The following is a 26,817-nucleotide window of genomic DNA, read 5'->3' as shown; positions in this document are numbered from 1 at the left end:
ACTAACTTAGATACAATCTACATGGACTTTTCTCTTTACTACTCTTACTAACTCCATCATCACCCTCTGCGGCAAAACAATCTAACGATGGATCCGATGCCCATGCACACTATCACCGAAAGGAGGCGTCACCTCCCTTGTGACTGGAAAGACATCTACGAACAAAAACAAAGTGCAAACATCCCGACCCAACACTACATGGTGAGCTATGGATAGCATGTGGCTCTAAAGCTCTACATGCCAAGAACAAGTGCATACTGTGATAAGTAGCATTTTCCTTCCCTGGCACTTTTTAGTGCTTTCGGTTTCGTATGGACGAGGTGTCTTGAGCATTTCATGTTGGGCTTTCGTTTAGTGGAACTTGTCAGCCGGAAGGGACACACAAAGAGCAACATGAGTGTTGCTTACATCTACGACGGGCTAAAGGTTTTGACCCCGAAGGCAGAGGTGTGAGGCACATCTCCTGAAGAATATGGGGGCAGGCACGTCTTGCTTATCATCCCTTATGATTTGGTCAGTAACAATAATTCAGTTTTTTAGGATGTCGTCAAAACCTTGCTTTAAGAGAACCCTTTTAAGGAGCTGTAGCACATGCCTAGCAAGTCTGTTGAAGTTGCAGCCCTTACAGAAGTTGCTAAAATTTCACAAGTAATTTGCCTCCCCCTTCCTCCTGCCTTATCTCGCGGATCAAGAAGGTTAGGAACTATTTTTTCCTATAACTAACACAATAACAAAATCCGAAAAGTTTACTTTTAGGATGTGTGATCTGCTCAGGTACCTTGTTTATTTATCCTGCCACAGTTTGTACTTTTTCACAGAAGCTGGTGTAAGGAAAAAAACTACAGCTGATTCTGAAAATTCTAGTGACGAAGGGGATAGAAGTACTGAAGTAATTTTAGGTTATAAAGTCTCTAAAATAGATGTCTGCTCGTACAACAGTTGTTTAGGTGTAGCTTTGTGGTGGCCCCATTTGCAGTTCTTTGATATCAAATATGTCATCAACTGGTGAAACGGTGAACAGGATAGAGTCCAGACACACTGAAATACTTGCACAGTTGAATCTGATCATATAGTTAGATTCCTTCTTATATAAGTTCTGCTAGCTGCAAAGAATTATTATTGGCAGCTCCAGCCATGTATAGAGACCTCTATGATGGTCCTGCTTTGGTGTTCTGAACTCTTTCCGAATGCAATACCTCTTTCTTATTTGTTGGCACTTTGGGTTAGGAGGATTTTGTGCCTGACCTTCAAGACTTGCACCAAGACTGATCAGTATATTTTATTCGTTTCTGTCCTTAATAGTGGTTTCTGTTTTTTTAGGTTCTCAACCTCTGACTGTGTTGCAGAGGTTGATGGAACCTGCCACATCAAAGCTTTTGGAGACCATTTTTTACATTGATGCCAAAAGGGCTCTTTGCAAACAAGAAAGTTGCTGACTAGACTCATGACATCACAGCTCTTTAGCCTTTGTTCTAGACCGTGACCAGACATGCCGCATAGTGACCTGGATATTTATACAAGTGGTCCCCAGTGAGGTGCATAAGGAAGCCCTCTTATACCTTATGTGTCTGATGAAACAGCTCTTTTTCTAGAAGGAGCACTTTTATGCTTACCTAGCATGTGCATCTTATGTCCTAGATAATTCAAATCTGTAATTTAGTGTTCTTCATCGCGTTGTGTGATAGTTGGAGCACCTGGACGTGAACCTGTTGGTGAAGCAAAAGATTGGTTTTCTCCCTCATGGGATTGTCTCAAATTCCATTAACAAGATCATGTCTCTGCACACATGCAAGATTCCCTGAGCACATTGTACATTTGTTTTTGTCCGTATTTAAAATGTATTTAAATTAAATCTGTCTGTAAGAGGCAACATTTTATTTCTTTTTAAAATACAGCCAATTAGCCAGGTGAAGCATTAAGAACACTTGACTGAAAACAGCAGTTTCTATACACTCTCCTTTTTATAGAACTGGACACCTAAGCCAAAATTAGCCTTCAATGTTCTAAATAAAATGAAAATTAACCATGCTCCCTTGAGATTTCCAGAAGCTGCACGTTCTTCTGATTTCTGCATGCTTTATCAACTATGCAGTACACCACCTTTAAAAGTTATATTTGTCTGTAAACTTAATTTAATATTTTTTGATTCCTTACTGTTTGGCATCTCCCATGATAAGATTCCCTTTTTGTCAAGGGGGTGTATTGTTCTCAATTTGATGGAGTGCTCTCTGCTCAGCCTCTTTACTCAGAACAATGCCTGTTCTTTTTGACAAGTATCTTCCTGTGGGGAATTGAATTTTGGAACTATGAGGATGCCCTTTATGTTTTCTGCTTTCAAGACTCTCTCTAAAGAAGCAGAAATAATGCTTACAGATGTCACTCGGAAGAGTGAGGTGATGGGAAGAGCACAGCAGTAAGAAAGAAACAAGAAGTTGAACTACTGACTTTTCCGTCCACTACCCGTATCAGAACAAGGGAACAAGAGTCCTACTTTTTGACCCTGGGTGTGACCAAGTGTGACTCCCTGGGACACAGATCCTTCCTTGTGGTACATTTTATCCCAGTGAACATGATGAACCCTCAACCTCCCACAGAAATTTGCTTTTAAGGTCCTTGTTAGAGGGTACATACCCTGATGACACGTTTTAGGTCATGAAAGATTACTCTGGTATTTACACCATATCCAGAGCATCCAAAACCCCACAACAAGTTTCTGCCTTAACCACCAACTCAATGTGTTTTTTAACCTCCTTCTCAACATAAGGGGGCAAACACGTTGCAAGCAGCATTTGTCTGCTATTACTGGATCTGAACTGTCTACATTCTTGAAAGGTGATGCGTCTAAGCACAGGCACAAGAGGCCTAGCTAGTATCTTTCAGAAGGTCAGTTGTAGAAACTGCAAAGAGAAAGCACTACAGTCAAGAACTCGCATGGTGACATGAATCAGAAAATTATCAGCTCAAGAATATGGGCTAGACCGCAACATCTAGCAGAAGAGAAGATACTCAAGGACATACTAGTCAAGACATGCCAGCAAAAGAGCACATTCCTCTTAGAGAAGAGGTTATGACACTGACTCCTTAGCATCACACCTCTTATTTTGACACTTCACGCATGCAATATCTATTCTCCAAGAACAACAGATACATCACTATTAAACTGGTAGACTATTTGGTTATTTATGAGGTTTTAAAGCAACAGCAATGCTCAACATTGAATCCATTCCACCTGTTTGACACTTCCGTTATTTTTGAGAGATTGTTTTATGAAGATTTGATTCAATGGTTCCAGCTTATAGGTGTCCAGAACGCACACTTTTATCCGATCAATTTTGGGCCCCAACACTTTACCAGATTTACTCATGATGTCAGCTCCCAAACAATCTTCAGTACCCTGATCTCAACATCCTGAATTCCTCTGCAGAAAGAGAAAGGTAAGATGGACTATAAGGAGAGATACTTTTGCCTAACATTCGCTACTTTCACAAGAACAGTTAGGTTTTTCTGCTTTCTTATGACTCTACAACAGGGTCTTGTTCGATAAGATGGAGAGATGTGCATAACTTATTTCCAAGGAGTGTAGGAAACAACTCATGCAATTATAATGGAGCATTAATCATCTTTGATGAATCTGTAAATGTGACCAAGAACTTTGGATCTGGCAACTCTAGAATATTTTGATGAGCTCTCCTTAAGAGCCCTTCCTGGCCCTAATTCACATCCCTGCTCTATAGGCAGAAAAAAAAGTTGAACAACACTTATATTATGTAGGCAGGTGATATTCAGCGGGTAAAGAATACAATTAAGTCTGAAATCTATGTTGCGTTACTGGTGAAATGCAAGTTTATTCCCAACAACCATCTAAGGAATGTGTCTGAGCACACAGAGTGCCCATATTCCTTAATAGAAAAACATCAGCTATATTCCCAGTAGATTAAACAACACACACTTTTCTCAATGAGAAAAGGCTCTGAGACCAAAGTTCACATCAGTCAGCATCTACCACAAGAAAGGTCCTACCACAAAATCAGTTGCAGCTTCGCTCTGCCAATACTACTCAGCACCCCATTAGAAGGAAATATTACTAACACGTGCCCTTCATTTTAGAGAGTAGTAAGAAACTGACGTTCTTCATATTACGCAGATAAAATTATTCTGCCCTCTGTCCAAATTTCCCTGATTTTGAGACCAAATCTCCTTGATCGTCCGTTGCCATGCATAATCTTTTACATAAATGTAGTAGACATGTTAGACATTATCAAAGGTATTTCTTTTGTAAAAGTATGCCATGAATGTGGACCGAAGATGACCGCACCTGGCATTGATTGTGACTGTAAGATGGCACTCTTACAGACCAATTCTCACTATTTAGTCTGTGCTCATAAATTCTGCTCATATTCCAAATTGTGCTTTTAGGTCACTATCCTACGTGGCGAGGTTTTTGAGACTCTACTCATCTGCTGTTAATGGATATAAGAGAGAATCCCATGATGGATATGGAAAACTTGCTTACTTGTAATCCTAGTTGACAGTTATGGGTATTTTTCGGTGCTTTCCTGTGAACAAAACGTGTAGTTCGGGATGGTCTCTGTCCAGTCATAGCTGAACTCCCTGACTGAACCTATAGGGGATGATGGGACAGTTAATCTCCAATTTTTAAAGAAGCACTGCTCATATTCACTGTTTTATTCTTGAGTTTTTTTATGTTCATATACTGTTCTTTTAAGTCAAATATATTTCGATTTGCGCAGCTGAGTGTTTTCTAAAAAACGGAAATCCAAAAAGAGAGAAAATATTGCTTCATAAAGGCAGATGTTCTTGGACAAAGCTTTAGAGATGATAATTAAGAATAGAAAAGTGCATCTCAACCCCTAACAAAAAAAAAGCTTTGAAAAGCTGATAGATGTCTAAAAATGTTGAGCATGTGCCAACTTCTTAAAAAGTAATATAAAGTGTAAAGACGCACCTGATGTTCACAGATCCTTGGTCCACAAGGCATAACAATAGCTGAAGCTAATGGGCACAGATCTGTAGTATAGGGGCTCTGGAAAATAGAATTGTGCTTTAAGGGACATCATAAGATTTCACTCAAACCAGGATTGTGTATTACGCAGAAATCCTGTGCATCCTGTAATTTTTAACTAATAATTTAAGAAGTGGATAAAATGTATTTAAGGTGTTTAAATAATATTTTTAGAAACTGATTTCTTTTTGGAAAATGTATTTAAAGATCTTTGTTAAGGGCAGATGTGTTCTATTTATGAGCATTTACAATGTCATGGAATGTATTAATTATTGATGTGAAGCTCTTTGACAACATATAATTAGGCCTATACAATCAGTCACCGATTTATAGTATCTCTGATGGTATTTATGTCCTACTTATCCTATTAAAAAGCTCAGTGTTCTTGTTTCCGGCATACTTGGTTGTGACGTTTAAATGACACTCTGAATTGTTCAAAACTCAGCTTCAGTGTGTGATTTGTCTCCTTTAAATCTACTTGTTCTCTTTTCAGTTTGCTGCAGCTTCAGTGGAAGCAGGACCTGGATAAAGGATTAGAGCTCATCAGCAAAGCCATTGAAATAGATAACAAGTGTGATTTTGCATATGAAACCATGGGAACTATTGAAGTACAAAGGTCAGTTGAGTAAGCTGTAAAAGTGGTTTCGTGTATTGAAGCAAACTTGTGTTTTGGCCCTGGAAACTAACTTGGTGTACTTTTTGGCTGGCTTTTATTAGGTGGAATAGAACGCAATTTTATACATTTGTAAATAAATTACCATTTATACCTGTAATAACTAACAATGTGTGAAGTTCCTGGATGCTTGATTGAGTATCTTTACTTCAGTTGGCTATTCTTGTTTGAAACTTGACCACATGAACAAAACATAATACATAATAAAATTGTGTACCCAATCTTTTCAAAGCGAAGCAACTTAATTGAGCCCAATTAACACTCATATTTGGTGAACATCATGCACTGGAAGTATTTGATCCTCCTAAATTCCAATTTTACTACATCCCTTGCACTATGTGCTCAGAAGAAATACATTAATTGTCTGAAAATTGTAACTATGGTGTCGGCAACAGCATCTCACTGAAAAAGACATAGTTTAACTAATTAACTATAACTTGCGCCCCCCATCATACACCGCTTATGACTTCTCATATTACTTTGGGCACCATGGTACTTGGAACAATATTGTTCTAATGAGTGAATCTAAAGAAACATGGATATGCCTGTCTTGAAACACTGTATGATCCAGTCTGAAATCTCCTTCAAAACCAGCATCAATACTGGCCTCACTACATAGTAATCTCACACCACTGGATGATCAGGGAAAGCAGGCTTTTGTCAGACAGAGAAAAATATTCATTGGCCCAAAGGCAGAGCGCATTTTAGCCTGTACCCTCCTGCATACACCATGTACTCAACCACTGACTTAAAACAGAAGGCTCACATTTGAGGAGGCGGTGTGAGAGGAGCTTATGGCCTTTCCTATTTCTAGCACAAAACTCACAGGCCCAAGGAGATAGACCTCCACCATCATCAGTCATCAGCATGATCTCTTTACACTATATATGGATCTTCCAGACCCATAAGAGGAACCTGTCCCAACGTATGATGATAGTGAAACCTGGCATGACTGAAGTATAGCGCACCAGGAAACTTGTCATTGGAGCACAACCCAGTCTAGCCATACCCAATTACCACTTTGTATCATGCAATCATCCAGTAGGCAGCCAACAACTATAAAGTAGTACTCCACACTTTCGAAAAAGTAAACTTAATTATAGAAACTCTCTCTAAAATAGAGTGCTCTGTGATACATACTGTTGTTTGCGAGCTTGCTCAGATTCTTGGCCTTCAAGGATCTGGTTAAGACCAAGTTGGTCACTGCTAGAGTGTAGAAAAATATAAGGCTGCGCCAGATAATCCCCTTTAAATCATGGGCCATCTGCCACTCAATTTGCTGTTGGTCCATTCAGCAGGAAGAGGGTCCCTCCTCCTGATTAGGAAAGTAGTCATATTGATGCTGCTGGCAAAAGGGTCATCTTGGGGGCTGAAACAACAATTTATCACTTATTCCGTGAAGTTGCAGTTGCGGTACAGTGGTTACCACTGTGAGGATTTGGGGTCAAACATCTGCTTGAAACATACCCTAAAAGAGGGAAAGAACTATTCCAGAAAGCAAAATGTATCACTAATGCAAGCATTTGATGTGCACTGGACTCAGTTGACCATGCCACTTTGGGCAGTGAACACCGTATGACTCCTGGGCTGGTGTTCCCACACAGTTTGGGACTAAGTTCTGCAAGTGCTGCTCATGGTCTATGAGGGGGCCTGAGCATCCTGTCCCAGGCTATGGCTAATGACAGGGATGCAGCAATGTTCACGATATGCGTTGCGGACTAGACACAACAAACTTACTAGGTAAAGCGATTGCTTTGTCGGCGGCGCTTCCTCACCACGCCAGGCTGAGGTCAACTAGCTTCTTAGGAGATAATCTCGCTTCCCTTATGGACATGCCCTTCGATGGCACTTGCCTGTTTACTGGCAAGGCAGATTTAGCGCTTGAGTGCATTAAGTAGGACCACCGTCCGGTTGTGGGGTCTCTCTATGGCCCACACCAGCCCCATTCTGTCTTCCAGCTGTTCCGTGGCTACGGTAGGGGTACCATCCATATCCTTTTCCACCCAGCCACCATGGCAATTAGGCTCGCCAGTCCATTTGCGGACATGACTCCCACAAGCCTTGTGAGACTGACAGCCAGAGACCTGCCCAGTCGCCACCTCCCAGCAGCAGCAGCCTCCAAACGCCTTTGAAAAGCCCCCACAACATCACAGGCAACCGGTCAGTAGCAGGATCAAGTACCTCCTGCTCCGGTGGCAGTCCATCACTTCGGACAAATGGGTGCTCCAAATAGTTCAGCAGGGTTACAGCCTTCCTTTACAGAAACCCCGCCGCCCATGCCACCATCCTCAAATCGGCTGAACAAGGACCTCCTCTCCCTGCTTCATCAGGAATTGCAGGCTCTCTTGGCCAAAGGAGCCACCGAGAGGGTGTCATCATCAGAAGTAGGTTGTGGTTGCTATTCTCGCTACTTTCTGGTGCTGATGGAGAATGGAGACCTCCACCTTATACTAGACCTGCATCCTCTCAACTATGTCTGGATAAAGGAAAAATTCAAAATGCTCACTTTGGCTCGGGTCCTGTCTACCCTGGACTCTAGAGACTGCATGGTAGCATTGGACTTGTAAGACTCCTATTTTCATACTCTTGTCCTGCCAGCCATCAGATGTTCTCTACGGTTCACAGTAGGTCACAAGCACTTTAAAAACGCTATACTTCCCTTTGGCCACACCAGCTCTTTTCTATAGTTCACAAAAGTGATGGCAGTGTTTGCGCCCATCTGCGGAGGCCAAGGATTCCATTCTTCTCCTTCTTGAAGACTGGCTGTTGAAAGTGGGCTCACCTCAGGCGATCATCATCCACCTCCAGACTACGGTGGACCTCCTACATTTACTGGGGTTCTCTGTCAACATGCAGAAGTCACACCCGACTCCTTCTAAGATGCTCCTTTTTTTCATCAGAGGCATCCTGTTGAATGGATTCCTGTACCCCTTCCCACCAATACCACTCCACCAACCCCACCCCCCAAACGAGTTCTGAAGAACAATCAGGACAGATCGGGCCCATCCTTGTGGCTCCGCATTGGGCATGCAGAGTATGGTACTCCGAACTCCTGAGCATGGGCATCAGTCATCTCATCCGGCTACCTCTTCGGGTTGATCTCCAGTTGCAGCAATAGAACAGAGTTCTGCACCTGACCCGCGCCTGCTATGCCTTCATGCATGGAGAGTGAGCAGCAACAGTTGAGTTTTCGATCTTCCTCCCTAAATCTGTGAGGTATCTTGGCAGTTAAGTGTCCCTCCACAAAGACAGTATACGCTTGTATTGGGACGTTTGTGGCTTAGTGCACTGACAAACATGTTGCCCCTATGTCCACCCCCTTGTCCGAAGTGTTGCTGTTTGTTTCGTCCTCAGTCCAGTTAAGTCCTTGCTCTGGGCACAGTTAAAGGATTTCTTACAACCATCTATGCCTTTTTGCGGTAGCCGGATCAGCCCTCCCTGTCACTTGTTTAAGGTCTCCAACATATGTTTCCACCAAAGCTTTTTGTTATGCCCCCATGGTACCTTAATTTGATTTTAACTTTAAGTGTTGCCCCATTGAACCCATGCTTAGTTAATCCCCCTCAGACTTCTCATGATCAAGGCAGTCTTCTTGGTGGCCATCACATCGGCCGGGGGGGTCTGAGAGCTGCAGGCATTTCCAGTTATCCTCCATACACCAACTTCTTCCCAGACAAACAGATTCTCCTCACCCGTGCCTCCTTTTTGCCGAAGGTGGTGCCACCTTTCCACGTCAGCCAACACATAACACTGCCTACCTTTTTTGCTCCTTCTCACCCCTCCAAACAGGAGGAGAGACTCAACTACTTAGTTGCGAAACAAGCGTCGTTCTACATTGATCGCACCAAAGAAAACCAAGTTGACGATGAAAAGCTCTTTATTGGGTTCACTGAAGCAAAAAGGGGCATATCAGTGCAGAAACCGACCATTTCCAGTTAGATTGTGCTCTTCAATTAAACCTGCTAAACAATGGCCAAACAGCAACCAACTGAAGGCTTACAGGCTCTTTGCTCCAAATTCAAAGCTGAGACCACTATGTTAGCTTGTGGAGTCCTTGTCCTGGATATCTGTCAGGCTGCTACATGGACTTCTCTGTGCACATTTACTAAACACTATTGACTTGACAGTCAGGTCCTTCATGACGGGCACTTTGCCTATTGGTAATCCAGGACTTTGTAGTCTGAACCAATTGCAGACTCCCCTCCGGGGAGGTAATGTTTGGTATCTATTATAATGAGGAATCTACAGGTAGAAGTCTCGGTCAGATGAACAAGTTACTTTCCTTCAGTAACTCCTTATCTGTCTATCTGCAGATTCCTTACCATCTCTCAAAACCACCTTGTTTCTCCTCACTGGTCTTCTACCTAGTTTCTGCACACTGGTAAATCAGCTTTCTGACGGAGAGACGTGCTTCTAGTATGGAAAAGTCATGTAAAGAAACTGATGTGAACACGCTGTGGAGGCACCTATATAGGCATCACACACGTCCCATATGGTACGGCTGACGCAGAGCCAATTGGCTCTACATACTGGTGCAAATACGCACTTCTCATAATTTTCCGAATCCAGTCTGATGGCTGGAGAATTATTCTAAGGTAAGATATCGTCTGCTAGGTAGTCTGTAGCTGTTACGGTTTTACCAAAGGTAAGTAACTTGTTCATTTTTTCCTGTGTAAAGCCCAGACTCTGCATCAGTAAAGAGACTCAAGTTTTCAGATATCAGTGGTTCAGTTGAATTAGGGTCATTTTTCCAACGATTTTCCATTTGAAGGCAGTTAAAAAAAGAAAATCATACATACAGGGGCTCTCCCTAGAACCCTTCTAAATAAAATAAGGATGTATGTTGCTTCCTTCCATGATACGAAAGTCTTGCCTCCATGTACAACTGTATGTGCTAATACAATGAAACAAGATCCCCATGTTTTCCTCCTCTCTATAATGTAATCTGGATTTACCATATCTAGCCTTGGGGCCTTACTCATGGACTAAAACTCAGTTGCTTGGACTGCTTCGCTTAAGGTGAACAAAAGTAGTTATGTGGACTTGTTCATGCACCATAAGATTTTGGTCTTGGTTGAAATAAAGATCTCTGATCTTATCAAACTAAACTTGGCTGTAAATATGAAAATCAATAATATGAACACTTATGGTAGTCCATTTGGAGGTCTTTCAAAAGGATCTTCTGTACCTTGTCTCAGCAACATGTTGGAAGCACCTGAGCGTAAGCTGCTAAATAGTTTTGTCAGTTGGCAGCTAATGGCTAAACCAGTCTAATTTTAGTTCAGCTGGATGTGACTCTTGGAAGGCCTTATCTCATATGCAGAAAAATCTCATAAGCTTATCAGTAAGTTCCTGGTGAGCAGATAACATTGTGATTGGGTCCACCTCCTCAGTGGTAAAGCAAAATAGAGTGAACTAAAAAATAACGCAATAGAAAAATGGTAGTACAATGTCCCTGTTAGGGGCATCGCAACAGATTGCCCACCTGTTATTACAAACAAACAGTGTAAATCCAGTAGCTGCTTTGGTAGAATCAATTGGCTTTGTGGAGGCTGTAAGCAAGGATTAAAGGGTTGTGATTAATTTCTAGGGGCTGGACCAATTCAGTGACTAGGCCTTCGTTCCTGCTCTTGCATTTATAAAAATGTAATCACTATAAGCAAATCTAAATTCAGTCACAGGAAGCCCAAGAACTATGGAAATAATTAATCGAACACAGAATATCACTCAGTGAAACATGTACCAGTTCTGGAACATACTCTATCAGATGCTTTCAGCTCAGCGTCTTGAGATTGTCTCAAATGGGGATCATATAAATCTTTGTTCAAGTGCCAGGGGACACCAACGTGGGATCGAAATGCCATCCCAACAGTTGGGTAACTTTTTTTGATTCCTTGTTATATGATATTTACGTAAACCTTTCCAACATTTCTCTTGGTTCTACACCTCACCAGTACAATGTAACAGGATCTCTGCATGATGGTCCTCGTAGCATTTGCGTGTCCTGACCATACTGTTAACAGATAAATGGAGTATGTCAGTAGATACTCCGATACCATTCAAATAGTACTGTCCATTACTAACCAGACGTATGCACATATGTGAAAATGATACATGTTTCCCAGACAGTAAGTGTGACTGTCTTTTGTTAATATTGATAAGACTGAGATAGCATGCCATGGCTTTTAATTTGATCATCAGCGAAAAGGACCCTTTAGGGCATTATTTCTTTTTTGTGCCTTGCAAAAACTTGAGGGCATATATTGTCACTTGAGCAAAACATCTGTCAGCTCTTTCTTTAATAATGGATGTAATAATAAGCTAAAAAGTTCATCTTAAAGGCTCTGAATAATCTACTTCTGCTCTAGATATCTAGGCAATTATCACCAATTTGAGTGTTCGGCTTACAAAATCTTCTCGCATTTTCCGATTGAGAGCAGGAGTGTGAAAACCACAGCACCAAACTACTACATAATTCACTATATAGATACACGAGCTGTCCTGGAGGGGGGCTTATCTTAAGACCTCAACATCTCCCTGTTCTAACCAGCCAACTCAGACAGACAGTGCATCGTTACACCAGACAGTGTGGCTGCTCAGGACTAAGAATTATAAACAATCTTCCAGAGTACTTTGATATGTATTCTTCGTAGTGGATTATGATCCCTCTGCTCCAAGGCCTTGAAGTGGAAGAGATTACGCATATGAACATAGATGAATGGCCATGACCCGATTTATGCCCCTAGAACAGATCCTGTTTTATGTCTTGCACCTGGCGAAATCCTACCTTTAAATAGTCTTCAAATGTTATGTACCTAGCTGCAGCTTCTAGATATCGAATGCGCCTAATTATGTAAACTTTTGCAAAATAATTCATGAGAAGATGAGTTCAAGCCTGTCCTCCAATGGCCAAATCAATTCCAATTTGAGGTCTAAATATGTTAGCCCTAATGTAAAGCCCATTTGAACTAATTAACTAAACATACAATGAGTATCTTTCATTGGGAGGAGCTGTACTGTTGGAAATAAATTCAACATGAAGGGTTGGAAAGATGCAAGTTCTTAATATCAAAGACCCACACCTGGAATTTTGTAAAGATTGAGAAATTTGCAATAAATTCTAATTGTGCCCTCTCACCTCAACCAAGAGGTTCTTCTGCCTACTATTTATTTTTTCTCCAAAGCCTTTTTTGATTGTGGAATATCCCATTGCTTAGTCAAGTGACTTCTCAAGTTTTATTTAGATTGAACAAAGAAGCTTTGGATGTTAAATCATGTGTTCTTTGTCTGCTGACTGTTCAAAAGGTCAAGCCTTACGAAACAATGTTTTGCACATAAGGATACATTTTGTATGTGATTATGCACAGAAGTAAAGGAGAAAAGCCCCATCAGGGGAAGGGAAAATATCCCTGACCTTTTTATTGGTGTATCATTAATCAACATTTGTAAGGATGCAACCTGGGATACAATGAGCAACTTTGTGAAACAATACTGCCTTGATGTGCAGACAGAGCTAGAAAGTAAGACAGGAGGTGCTAACAAATTTCTTCAGTGAAGTCGGGCCTCATTTCCTGCATTTCTGTTGTGTAGTTTGGCAGCTTTCTAGTTATCATTCAAGCATGTGAATCTATGAACCATCCAGTGCTGGATAAATCAAAGCAATTTACCTGTAACTACAGTTAGAGTACTCCAACTTTGGTATCTTCTATGTATACAAATATCCCCACCCAAGCCTTCCCTTCCATTCTCGAGGCTTAGTATTCGTAGTCTTCCTTCAACCTTTGCTTTGAAACTGTTAAGCAACTGAAGCCTTACTGGGGGAGTGGGCCTCAAAGAGCCTCATGGGCAAGAATGTGAACCATACAGTGAGGTGGATACGGTTGCACTATGAGTAACTGTGTTTGATCCTCTGGGCTAATCCATATTATTGACGCAGATTTCTGGTCTGACAATGGCAATTAATTCAAGGACGTCCGTGTTTAAAAAAATACCGAAGCAGGAGTACTGTGTGTATAGACATATAAACTTTTCAAACTTAATTTGATCAGATATATCTGAAACAAATATCAAAAACGTGTTTACTTAATGGTTATGCTGTTCAGACTCATCCTCCCAAAATATACTGCTCTTCAAATTAAAGCTAGTGCTATATAAAAAAAGAATTAGTAGGAATTTTCATTCTTTGATACTCTGTGATCCACGTAGACCCTCTTTCAAAAATGTGGGGAATAAGATCAGCTGGATTTGAGACATGAGTTTGCTAACCATGTGAAACATGGCCTTTAAATATTTTTTACCATGCTTTGACATGTATTCCACATTCCTCTTCTAAATGTTCTTAAGTTGACACTGGAAAATGTCCTCTGTTAATAATTGTGCTACCAATATTAGAGGCAAATAATATTGTTAGTCACTGTTCGGATATTCACTACTACGCTCCCATGCCTTATTGTACTATATCTCCCACAGAAAGCTGGTTGATCATAAAAAGTCAATTGCAGTAAAGTTGCTTTTCTTTTTTGAATGTGTTTTCTCTTGCTTATTAGAACTAGAAGAACGAAGTGTGTGTGTGTGTGTGTGTATAAATATATAAGGAGTAAAACGGAAATAGTCTTGACTTTGTTTTTTTTTTTCAGGGGAAATCTTGTTAAAGCTATTGACATGTTTAACAAAGCAATCAACCTTGCCAAGTCAGAAATGGAGATGGCCCATCTGTATTCATTGTGTGATGCTGCCTATGCCCAGACAGAGGTTGCAAAAAAATATGGATTAAAACCCCCTACACTGTAAACAAGGACAAGATAGAAACAAAAAGAATGAAGACCCTGTAAGAGAAGTTGATACTTTTCAATCAGACCAAGATACACTGTTACACAGCAGCAAAGTGGAGGGACTTTGATTTCCGATTGGTGGCGTTTGTCATTTGTTGCTTCAGATTGATGTTACGGTGTTGTGGGGTATGGTTGTTAAAACATTTGGTTAGCTTCTACTCCAAAGGAAATATTGCCCCATAAGGGTTGAGACCTAAAAAGTATGTTGCTTCGGGGGCTCAAGTATATTTTGGTCTATCAAATAAAGACATTGTTGTCTTCCCACTTACTGCACTGTTGTGAATGTGATCATAATGTGGATAACATGTTTTTTTATATACAAAATAGAATTTGCAGCATATGCGGTTTGTTAAAGTTAACATGGACAAGTGCTGTAAAATACCTTTCTTTTATATACTACTGATTTCAGAAAGATTGTTTTTAGTTTTTACAGAAGACACAATTAGGTGCAGCTGATTTTTTTTCTGTTTGAAGTCCATTTGCAAGCCGTGAACCATGTAAAAATAGTAATCATTTATTTCCTCTTTCCTCCACCTGACTGTTAATTAAACTCTTTAGCAGTTGGGGTGAGGTCAGAAGAAATGTCCAGATAGGTCTGCAAATGGTTTTGTTATCCTGTAGCGTCACATATACAGTTGGATGTTGTTGTGAGCAGGTAAGATTTTAGATACTCTCCAACAGTTGTACCTCATCCTTTTTGTGCATGTTTGATTGATACTTGACCAACCATCTCTCTTCACCCCACCGTCTATAAACATCCTGGTAATTGATGCTTCAGTGCAGAGCAGCAGCATCAATGTACATATCAAGAGGATTTATTCATTCCTCCTTTGCACTACTGTTTATTTTGCTTACATTTCTCCTACTGGCCACTTCATTGCTCCTTTCTCTGGAAATGGTATCATCTATCTAGATGATCTTTTTATGTGACCAAAGCAAAATTGTTAAAATATGCATTCTGACTATTGCTGTTGCTTTCACCAAATTCTACAATTGACTCGTTTTGAATATTTCATACAATTGAATTGTAGTGAAAATGAAAATTACAATGGTAAGAACTTGGAGTAACAGAATCATTGAGCATGTATACTTTGGTGAATGCACTTTAACCATTGTTATCCACTTACAAATATTGTATCTTGCTACTGTATGTCGTCTAAGCTGATATTTGTTTACTGCTTCATGATAATTTTAAGTTACTCTGTGAAGCAGAGTACAACTAAAGTTAATTTGTTAAGCTATATCTCATATGGATATTCGAAGTGACAGGTTCCAGAAGGGACAGACCTGTAGTAGCATATACAATACAACATATAGGGTGACTTAAGAACTGTTTTTCTGTATCTGTAAATCTTACAGCAATATTTGAGAAATAGCCATGGGCTACAAAACCACATTGTGGCGTCTGGCATTTACATGGAAAAGAAGGGATCCTAAACAAGTGAATACCAAGATTTCTCATCACTGAAATAAATCTATACAAGCAATAGGATTTGAGTGATAAAACAAATAATATAGACTTAACTGTCTTGCCTTTGATTAATATGCATGGCCTGATCTACATACAGTCAAGTTGAAATGTGTTCCTCTCCCAGAAAATAAAAATGTTAAACCGAGAAAGCATGTGCTGTTTCTTTATAGCATTCCAAATCATTGTGGACTGTTGCCTGTTCTTTATATATTTGAAGCTGCACTACAATATGCATTTGTCTGCATCTTTCTTTTGTAAATCTTTCAGATGTAAATTCAGAAAATAAATGATATTCAAGTATTCTTTATTGTGATTATGTAGTTTTTTGTAAAATGTTGAGAAGTTAAGATTTAGACTGGAAGCTTATTGATTCAGGTTATTTTTGTAGCCCGATCTGAAACTTGAGGCTAGTCGAGTGCTTTGCAGAAAAACAGCAAGTGGATGCATCACAAGAACGAAGTAACAATAGGGTTGGTCTTCAACATATGTACTGCATGTGAGAAGTTGGCCTGGTATATGATGCTCACTAGTTCCAGTGATCACCTTGTACTATGCCAAGCAACCCTTATGATGATTGGTTGTAAGTCAACCTTATAGACCAGCTATCCTAGAGGTAGCGTGGACAAAGCAGTCTTAGGCTAAACTCTGTAAAGGCATGTGAAGCAAGCTGTTTTACCATACACAATCCCCTTGAATACCAAATGAAAGGACACCACACAGATATATATTCAAAATATATATATATATATATATATTTATTTACTACAAATATCCCCTATACTCTTTATGAGCACAGAAGCAAATGCGTTAAAACAAAACACAGTTTAAATACACAAAAGTTGCACATTATGGATGAGCCCCAGGGGCCACCTAAACCATATACTAAAATAGTGGTATAAGAACCACCTAGCTGAAAGGAAGTAGGCCTAGGGCCTTGGGAATCGCTGGAGCTGTTCGGGACTAACAGTGAAGAAGTCGGGAAAGGCCCGCGGGACTCTGGTGCAGCGCTTAAAGTGCACGCATACACCAATGTAATGTCAATGGTGCGTAAAAGTTACAAAGTTAGTGTTTAAGGAACCTTCCGACTGACCTAGAAGGACAAAACTTTAGACCTAGACACTAGAGGTGTATACCAGTATAGGAACACCGGTGTTGCTGAGTTACCTCACCCACAGGAAGCGGGTGCACAGGTGCGAAGTAGTGTCGGGTTTCGTCACGCAGGTCGATGGTGCCTGAAGATGAAGATGCTGCAGGCGGGTCGTCGAGGAGAGTTCCGGTGGATCCAACGGTGTATCTGAAGTGGTGAAGACCTGAAAGCAGATGGGACTCTTCTTTGCAGGGACTGTGACTCGGACTCTGAGATGTCTGGGTCTCGTCTGGCTCTGGGCTCAGGCTCCGGCAGGAGGCGGCGGCAAAGCAGACGTCGAGTTGCTGGATGGTGCCCGTGTTCACAGGGTGGCCACTCCTAGGCCACAAGGGAGATACTCTTCAGTCTTCTTTGCAGCAGAATGTCGAAGTCCAGTCTTCTTCTTTGTTTCAAGTTGATTTCAGGATTATCTGAAGTGCTATGGCACTGCTCCCACTCTTATTCCGAATCTGAGGGGTGGATCACCTGCTAGGTCTCTCCTCTGGGTGGGACCAGGAAGGGGGGCGGTTACACCCCCTTTCCTTTGTCCATCTCTGTGCCAGGACTGGGGCTGGAAAGCCCCAGCACCGGTTTGGACTGACTTATGCACGAGGACACCTTGTGTGCCCCAGGCATGTCTGAATCTATTCAGCCCTGTCCTACCCAATACACAAAATCCTGTCTGGGGTGGTGCTCGCACCTCCCAAGGCAGGAAACCCTTAGTCCAAGCCTCCCTCCCTGGAAGGACTCCCAGCAGCAGGAGGTCAGACTTGTGTCTGTGGTGGCAGCATCCATTTTGTGATGCTGAGGCTCTGGTTAACTTTAACCAGGGTTCAGGTTATGTACATGTCGTGTCCCTCTAGAATGGTGGAATGCTATCCCCGTCGACAGGACTGTCGAGGGGATAGTATTCCAAATCGTATGACACCTTACTCGACATGTTTTGATAAAGCCAAACCAAAGTTAGCATATAACCGCGAGGATTATAATGGACTTAAGAGTATATGGTATGGCAATATCCCAGAACAGCTAAGGGAGTGGTTCCCGACAGCTGCAGACGAGCTCAACTCGTGCCAGAGCGCCATCTCACATGAAACCAAGCACTCTGCCTCCAGGATTGCTGAGGCCTTCCATAGGAGTGGCTTATAGGTTAACATGTGTCCAGTTAGGGTTAGATATAGGGATACTATATCTTAGTAAAAGGTGATTACACCAACTTACCCCAGCTGAGTGCCAGCCAGTTGTGTCAAATATGGAGGCCAGGCCAGGGGTGGCACAATACATGCTGCCACCCCTGGTAGGCCTTGGATACACCTATGCCCTGGGTACCTGGAGTACACTGTTACAGGGGCCTATAAGGTGAACCAGTTCCAATTGTGTATGTACCTAAGGTACATGGAGTCCCTTTTAAGGAGAGCACAATTAGCCTGGGGCCCTGAATAGCAGGATCCCAGGCCAGCTATGTCAAAAACCAGCTAAACACCAGGCAAAAAGTTTGGGGGTAACCATAGTCCGATATCCACCTTCATACACTGCATGTTTACTAAGGTTTTGAATTTGAAATATTTGTTGATTTTAGTTTCAAGTTCAATAGAGCTTCAGGAGTCTCTTCTGTGGCAAATCATGTAATGCAGAAGAGTAAAATACATAAGAAGTAAACAGGAGTAGGTGGCTACTGAGTTCAAGACTGGAGTTTACTAATCTGGGATAGAGTTTTCAAAAGTAATAATAATTTTACCCAACTCGGTTTCTGAGTAGATCTTAAAATTCCTGTGCTTCTTTTCATGGAAGCTACACAAATTTTCTTTGAAGAGGAGTTTGAGACCAAATACTTTCTTTTCCATCTGACACATTTTTTAGGTCTCTATTGAAGGAGCATGATTTTCTTCTCTACTGTTTTCAACTAATGCTTGGGGCTACCTTTGAGGGATGGTAAATAAATTATATTTTATAGGGTTAATTAAAACCTTTAAAATTGATCAATCATGATCATGTTAAAATTTAAATGAATCATTTAAAAACAAAGGGGTACTCCTTCAAAACAGAAAGGTGCGTTCACGTTTAGTCTGAATACACATGTACCATAACATTTAGATCCATCATAATTAGCAAGGCAATACTACATACACTAGTAATCCATACAAATGTATTTTGGGCACATCACATTTCTACAAACTGCTCACAACCAATAGTATTTCGTAAATCTAACAAATAAGAAATTGTAAACTACTAGACCATGCGTTTCTAGTTTGCCAAATGCTCAATTCTCTGAACATCAGAAACCTGCTCTGTTTTTTGAGAGGATAAGGAAAGTGAGCAACAAACAACATGCAACATTTTCATTTTTTGCTATACATGCTGCAATTTATTTTTTTATAACACATTTTATCTGACAAAGGAAATAACAGCACATGGTCCTTCCGATTAGTCAGTTATGGACTCTCGGGTACAAATAATGGTATAGAAACCACATGTAATGGCTACCTCAATGAACAGTGCATGATTTCTTCACTCAGTGTGTCCTATCCTTTGTACAGGTACATTTCTTTTATGCGTGAGGGGTATCGAGGAGCCAAGTTTGCTCGCCTTTGTGAATCGGCCCTATAATGGAGAGTGAAATCAGCTTACTTGGTCACCTTAGACTTGTGATCATCCTTATTATTCAGACATTACATTTCATATCTCATTACACAAAACCTTAATAACAATCACACAAGCACCTTAATACCTCAATAGTAACAAATAGCAGATGAGCAGGCAACAATTCAAAGAATAAGAAAAACACAAATGCCTGACACCACTATTTTTACGCAAAATTAGAAAGGTCAAAAACGCTAATTGTCTAGTTTGACCAGGTATTTTTATTTATACCAATTATTTGTCTATTTTTACATTTTTATGAATTTTTTTTCAGCAAATAAGACACCTATACATCCACATATTTACACTAATATACAATGAAATTTACAAACAAATCATGACATTACAAAAAACTTTCAATCAAATAGATACCAACATCCTACATTTATTTATTTATTTATTTTGAAGGTTTTATATAGCGCGAACAAGATCTTTGCAGATATCAGAGCGCTTTACAAAAAACACAAAAACCGGGGGTAGGAAAAACAAGAAAGCGATTAACAAGCTTTTGAGCAAATAATACTTATGTAATACATGAGTAGCACAATAGGATAGATACATGAGGGAGCATAGTCAATCAGCTAAAACAATAATACAAGTAGACAGTCAGATAAACGAATATTACAAAGGTGAGGAGTCTCAAATAGTTCCGAAGTGAAGTACAAGTTCAGGTGAATTTAGCCATGAGGATAGCTTTCACTTCTTTCTTAAAAAATGTAGTGGAGGTGATAAGTCTGGTTTCTGGAGGGAGAGAGTTCCAGATCCTGGGTGCCATTCCTGAAAAGGAACGCTTATGTTTTTTCCTTCCGGAATCTGCGAGGTTTCAGAAGAAGATTCTTTGTACTTCTTGTGTTTCTAGAGCCACCAGATATTGACAGCTTCTGAGTGAGGTAGCCAGGTGAGCTGTGGTGTATAGCCCTTTGAGTCATGCACGCAATTTTCAGATGTATTCTGGCCTCAAAAGGCAGCCAGTTTAAGGATTTTAGGTAGGGGAAATATGCGAGTGTTTTTTTGATCCAGTGATAAGCCTCGCTGCAGCGTTCAAAGAGGCTCTCAGGGGCGCAGTTGTAGAAAGGGGGAGTCTGCAGAGGGTGACGCTACCGTCGTCTAAGCGCGGCATGACTAGGGCTTGTACTGCAGTTTGGAAGTCCTTGGCTGGGAGGAAGGGTTTAAGTTTCCTCAAAGTATTAATTTGGAAATTAGCTCCCTTAGTTGCCTTGCTGATATGCTGTTGCATGTTGAGATTGGCGTCAAGTGTTATGCCTAAAGATTTTGCTGAGTCCACGATGGTAGGTTGGACATTGAATGGTGCTTAAGCCAGGTTTGAGTGGTGGATCTTTTCGCGGGAGGTGAGATCAGAAGGAACTCAGTTTTCAGAGCATTGAGTTTGAGGTGATTATCGGCAAGCCAGGATTGGGTGTTTCTGAGAGTTGAATTCAGCAGTTTAATGTCTTTGGGGGATATTTCAAATATAGTTGGGTGTCGTCAGCGTACATGTGAAAGTGTACATTAGATGCTTGTAACAAGGTGGTGAGAGGTTCCATGACCAGGTTGAACAATGTTGGCGATAGGGAAGATCCTTGTGGGACGCCTAATGTTACAGGCACTGGTGAGGAGATCAGGTTGTTGCTCTTGAATTTCTGAGACCGGTTATGTAAAAAGGAAGTGAACCACTTGAGAACAGTCCCAGATAGACCCATTCTGGTGTTTAACAACTCGAGTAAGCTCTCGTGTTTGACAGTGTCAAATGCTGAGGAGAGATCAAGAAGGATGAGGATGCAGGAATCGTTTTGATCTAGGATTTGGAGGGCCTCATCAATTATGTGTGTCATAGCAGTTTCAGTACTGTGCCCTGCTCGGAAGCCTGATTGATGAGGGTTGAGGAGGTCAAACCGATCAATGTGTTTCGTTATTTGGAGTTGGACGCATTTTTCCAACAATTTGGCAAGGGTGGGAATGTTGTTAATAGGACGGTAATTGTTTAGGTCAGTAGGGTCAGCTGTTGGTTTCTTGAGTATATGTGTGAATTGTCCAACTTTGAGGGAGTCGGGGATGCGTCCTTGTTGAAGTGAACTGTTGATAATTTTGGTCCAGAGTGGTAGAAGTAGTGGGATGAAGTCCTTTACAGCGTTAGCAGGAAGGGGGTCTGTGAGGTGGTTAGAGGGTTTCAGTGTGGTGATCAGTTTGTTAATTGTTTCTTCCGAATAGGTGTCAAAGGATGACCATGTAGCATGGTTCTTTGGTTCATTGGGTGTTATTCTGTGGGGGTTGGAGTAAAGGCTAAGGTCATTGAGGAGATCATTCCTTATGTTATCAGTCTTTAGAGTAAAGAAAGCAGAGAAGTCTTCACAGGATAGTGAATCACCTATAGTGCTATGCGATGGTTGGGGTTGTTCCTTGGATTGTGTATTGATTAGTTCAAACTGTTTTCTTGGTCGGTTTTTTGCTTGGTCGAGCTGGAGGCTGAAGAAATCTGATTTTGTGCGCTTTATTTTCCTGAAGTAGGCGTTTCTCTTTTTCTTCAGAGTTTTAAGGTGCAGTGCCGAAGGGGCTGATCTCCAGGTGCGCTCTGCCATACGCATGGCCCGTCTATCTTCGTTGAGTGTGCCATCGTACCATGGGTTTGAGTTTTTGGAGGAGACTCTTTTCAGTTGCAATGGGGCGGCCTCATTGATTATGGAAGTCATAGAGTTGAGGTAGTGGTCGGTCAAGGATTGAACGTCCAGAGCACCGGTAGGGGGAAGGAGGAGATTGCAGCTGTGGGAAGATAGAGAGTTTGGGTTGAGTTTCTTCAGGTCTCTTTTCCAGACCTTGGATTTGGTGGGTTGAACCGGGATAAATGTAACTTTTTCATTGATGAAGAATGTGATAATGTGATGGTCTGACCAGTCACAGGGTTGGATTGATCCAAGTTGGATAGAGTTCTCTTTGGAGATAAGGTCGAGGATAGAGCCTTTATCGTGGGTCGGCCTGTTGCAGATTTGGGTGAGGTCAAGAGCGCTGAGGTAGTTTTTGAGGCTGTTTACCACTGCGTCATTGTGATCGTTCCAGTGGAGATTGAAGTCACCAAGGAAAATTTGAGTGTTTTGCCGACCGGAATTGGTTGATATTGTGTCCATGAGTTGTTGGGTGAAGATGAGGTTGTCCCCAGGTGGGAGATAGATGATGTGTAAAGAGCATTCAGGTTTGCTCTCGCTGATGACATCTAGGCAGAAGTATTCACATGAGGTGACTCTAGTAACGGAGAGGTTGCTTTTATAAATACATGCGATTCCACCGCCTGTCTTGCTGGTCCTGTCAAGTCTAATGATGTGGTAGTTAGTGGGAACTAGAATATACATGATGGGTGTAGAAGATTCAGTTAACCAAGTTTCAGTCAGAATAGTTAGATCAAGGTCCAGTGTATTAATGAGATCAGCGATGTCTGAGGAGTTTCGAGGGGCTGACCTGCAGTTGAGAAGCATGCATTTGAGCTTTGGGGTGTAAGGGGTGGACGAGTGTTCTAGAGTGAGGGGCACTTTTTTAAGGTTATTTGGGACGGAGCCTCTGTTGTTTTGAATGGGGTGCCTAAGGGGGTTTGGGTGAATCGTGGGGATGGAAAGGTGTGGGGTGGCTAAGTGGTTTTGGGGAAGTGGGTCATATGAGCTGAGAAGGGTGCGTATGTCGTGGTCTGAAAGTGGAGTGACGGTGCGTCTGGAGCGGTTGGTGGGATTGCGAGCGGGAATTGAGGTCCAGTGTGGGAAGTTTTGTGTGAGCGGAAGAGTAGGATGGGTGGGGGATATATTAGTGGGGAAGTGGTGGTCAGTAGGGCTTGTCTGTGTTGTGTGAGGAGTAACTCTTTGAGGGTGTGGAGATCTTCTTTGACTTGGAGGAGGGTAGACATAATCATGTCCAGTGTGGGATTGGGAATGGAGGTGGTAATGGGTACTGAAGGTGTGTAGGTATCTATGTTACTGGAGCTGGGGGTGGGTGTGGTGTTACTGCAGGGGTTGGTGGTATTAGTAAGTGGGTTAGTGTTCGGGAAGTAGGTAGGTTGGGTGTGAAGGGTGTGGTAGATTTGGGAGGGGGAGGGATGTAGAGGGGTGAGTGTGGTGTGGGCGTTGCGGGGGTGCAGGTGTGGTAGTGGGGACTGAGAGTGGGGGAGGAGTTGAGGGATGAGTGAGGGCTAGGGGTGTCTACTGTGCAGGTGAGGTAGTGGGGACTGAGAATGGGTGGGGGAGAAGTTGCTGGATGGGAGAGGGCTGGGGGTGGCTGGGGTGCAGGTGAGGTAGTGGGGACTGGGAATGGGGGGGGAGATGGGATGGGAGGAGGACCTGTTGTGGGGCGTGCAGTTGAAGGAGGTAAGGTGTTCTGAGAGTCTAGTAGGGAGTGGGAGGGCAGGGTTCTGTTGGGGGTAGAGGGGGTGGGGTGGGAGGATGTAAGAAGAGGAATGAGCTAAGACTGTGATTGGGGGATGTGAGGTGACTGTAACGGGTGGGTGAAGGAATAAAGTGCTGGGGGGGGGGGGAGATGTGTGTCAGTGGTGGGAGGCGCTGTGGAGTCAAGGATGTTAGGATTGGAGGCCAGAGAGTTTAGGGGTCTGAGGGTTGGAGATATATTCTTTGAAAGTGGGGAATAGTTGTCGAATAGGTCAAGGTTCCTGTCTGTGGATTGAATTAGGATAATGCCGTTGTTGTAGATAGTGATGGTTGCTCTAGCTGGGAAGGTGCGGTGGACAGTGTTAAGCCATGGGCGGATTTCCTGGTGGCGGAGATAGTGAGTAAGCTGAGGAACGCTTTTCTCCATTGTGCTCTACGTATAGTATATAAGATGATGTTGGTGCTCTTGGCTCCCTTGTTTAGTGAGAAGTAGGTGTCTACAAAGGGGGTTTCAGGATGGGACTTCAGGAAGTTGTGTTTAAAACGTTTGGCGGTATTTTTGGAGAGCTCTGGGGGGTAATTAATTTTATATGTGTGTTTGCCCGTGGGTTCCATGTTGGGAGTAGAGGCGTAGGTGGGTGAAGGAGGTTGTGTGGTTAGGAGTAGATAAAGAGCTATGGTAAGTGAGAGAAGGTGTGGGTGTTTAGGCTGAAAAGTGTGCATGAAGGATTAGACCATGTGACTAGTCTAAAATGGGCGCTTCATTAGGCAGGGTAAGGTAGAGAGGATTGACTAGTCTAAGATGGCCGCCAAGATGGGGAGGTAGAGAAAAGTAATGTAGTCCTTCTTTGATGTTTTGAGACCAGTTTCACTTTCTAATTCAGGGCAGACCGAGGAAGACCAGTTTCAAGCTTGCTGAGTGGGGGGTCCTATGTCTGTTTTGATAGTCTCAGTGCCAAGCAAAGATTTAAGCTTAGTGAGAGTCTGGTGAAAATGGAGGCTGATATATTGTAGCAGATTTATGACCTCAGCCATTTTAGGCAACAGATCTAAGAGGGGTAAATTGTTGGAAATCTGAAATAAAAGTAGAGCAGAGACAATACCTTGCCAGAGTCCTGTGTATCAGATGCGTTGGTAATCTCGGCAGTTTTCTACATTTATCATGGGAGGCGACGTCGTGTGCAGCGTCTTCTGGAGCGATCAGCAGGTCTGCTAACGACGATCTTGGGTGCAGCAGGGGGGCCTCGTGAAAGCTGCGAGGAGAAGATGATGACCAGGAGCGGAGGAATGAGCAGCGAGCGGCCTGTGTTTCGAGCATCAGGATCATCGATGCAGGCGATCGGTGCAGGCGACACTGTCTTCGTCAGTGTGGGGCAGGAGCTGCCGTGTAACAACCGGCGGGAGCAGGGGCCGCCGTGCGGTAGCCAGGGGGGCACGCAGGGTCACTGTCTTCGTCGATGTGGGGCAGGAGCTGCCGTGTAACAACCGGCAGGAGCAGGGGCCGCCGTACGGTAGCCTGGGGGGCACGCTGAGTCAGGAGCACAGCCCGCCGCGATGGCTGCCATCGTGTGCTGCTTTAGGATGCTCCGTGGGGCGCCGTGCAACATCCAGGGGAACAGGTTAACAGGTTGGGAGCCCAACAGATGCCGTGAGCAAACCAGATCGCTCGTTCCGTGACGAGCTGCCTAGTCTGCCCCCGAGCTCCACATCAGCCGCACAGCTCTGGGCGAATGAGTCAGCAAGACCACTGACTCATTGTCAGTGAAATTGCTCTCCCACCCTCGCAGATCCACCATTAAGTGAGGTGCCCCTGCACTCTTGAGTGTTGGTGATCGAGGCCCTCCTCCACCCGCAGGTTTCCCTGAGCCTCATCCCTGGTGGTTAAGTGGACCTCTGTCTCCTTTCTTTCTTTCTTTCTGCTCCTTCACTCGTTTTTCTCCCCTTTCTATCTTTCACCTTTCTGCACTTCTGCTCTTTTGCGCCTTATTTCTGCCCATTTTCCCCTTCTCTCCCTCTGCTCCTTCACTCGTTTTCACTTGTTTTTCTCCCCTTTCTATCTTTCACCTTTCTGCACCTCTGCTCTTTTGTGCCTTATTTCTGCCCATTTTCCCTTTCTATCTTTCACCTTTCTGCACTTTTCTGCATCTCTGCTCTTTGGTGCCTTATTTCTGCTTATTTTCCCTTTTTTCTTTATCCCTTCTTTCCTCCCTTTACCTTCCCCCACCGCTCCTGCCCCGCGGCCCCTCCCCCCAGCGCGACCGGCCCAATCCAGCTCCCCTCCCCGCTCCCGCCTCCCAGCTGTCCAGCCCTCCCCAACCCCTACTTAATGGCGGCCACTGCGGGGACAGGCGAGCAAGACCACTGACTCATTGTCAGTGAAATTGCTCTCCCACCCTCGCAGCTCCACCATTAAGTGAGGTGCCCCTGCCCCTGCACTCTTGAGTGTTGGTGATCCAGGCCCTCCTCCACCCGCAGGTTTCCCTGCGCCTCATCCCTGGTGGTCCAGTGGACCTCTGTCTCCTTTCTTTCTTTCTGCTCCTTCACTCGTTTTTCTCCCCTTTCTATCTTTCACCTTTCTGCACCTCTGCTCTTTTGCGCCTTATTTCTGCCCATTTTCTCTTTCTCTCCTTCTGCTCCTTCACTCGTTTTCACTCGTTTTTCTACCCTTTCTATCTTTCACCTTTCTGCTCTTTTG

At 42.8% G+C, this 26,817-nt stretch overlaps 1 protein-coding gene across 2 annotated transcripts in view; it reads left to right on the top strand.

Annotated features, from left to right (window-relative positions):
- TOMM70 (translocase of outer mitochondrial membrane 70) overlaps positions 1 to 16,300 on the top strand; it is a 227,165-nt gene extending 210,865 nt beyond the window's left edge. For both annotated transcript variants that reach the window (XM_086934541.1, XM_086934540.1), the window contains exons 11-12: positions 5,517 to 5,639; positions 14,333 to 16,300. In XM_086934541.1, the coding sequence (XP_086790667.1) occupies positions 5,517 to 5,639; positions 14,333 to 14,486 (277 nt within the window). In that variant the 3' untranslated portion in view covers positions 14,487 to 16,300. The remainder of the gene's footprint in view (positions 1 to 5,516; positions 5,640 to 14,332) is intronic.
- Positions 16,301 to 26,817: the final 10,517 nt, after the last annotated feature.

This window comes from Lissotriton vulgaris, chromosome 8, assembly GCF_964263255.1.
Source record: "Lissotriton vulgaris chromosome 8, aLisVul1.2, whole genome shotgun sequence".
Lineage (NCBI taxonomy): Eukaryota > Metazoa > Chordata > Amphibia > Caudata > Salamandridae > Lissotriton > Lissotriton vulgaris.
The sequence above is the reverse complement of the archived record's forward strand: the minus strand, read 5'-3'. Positions and strand labels throughout refer to the sequence as shown.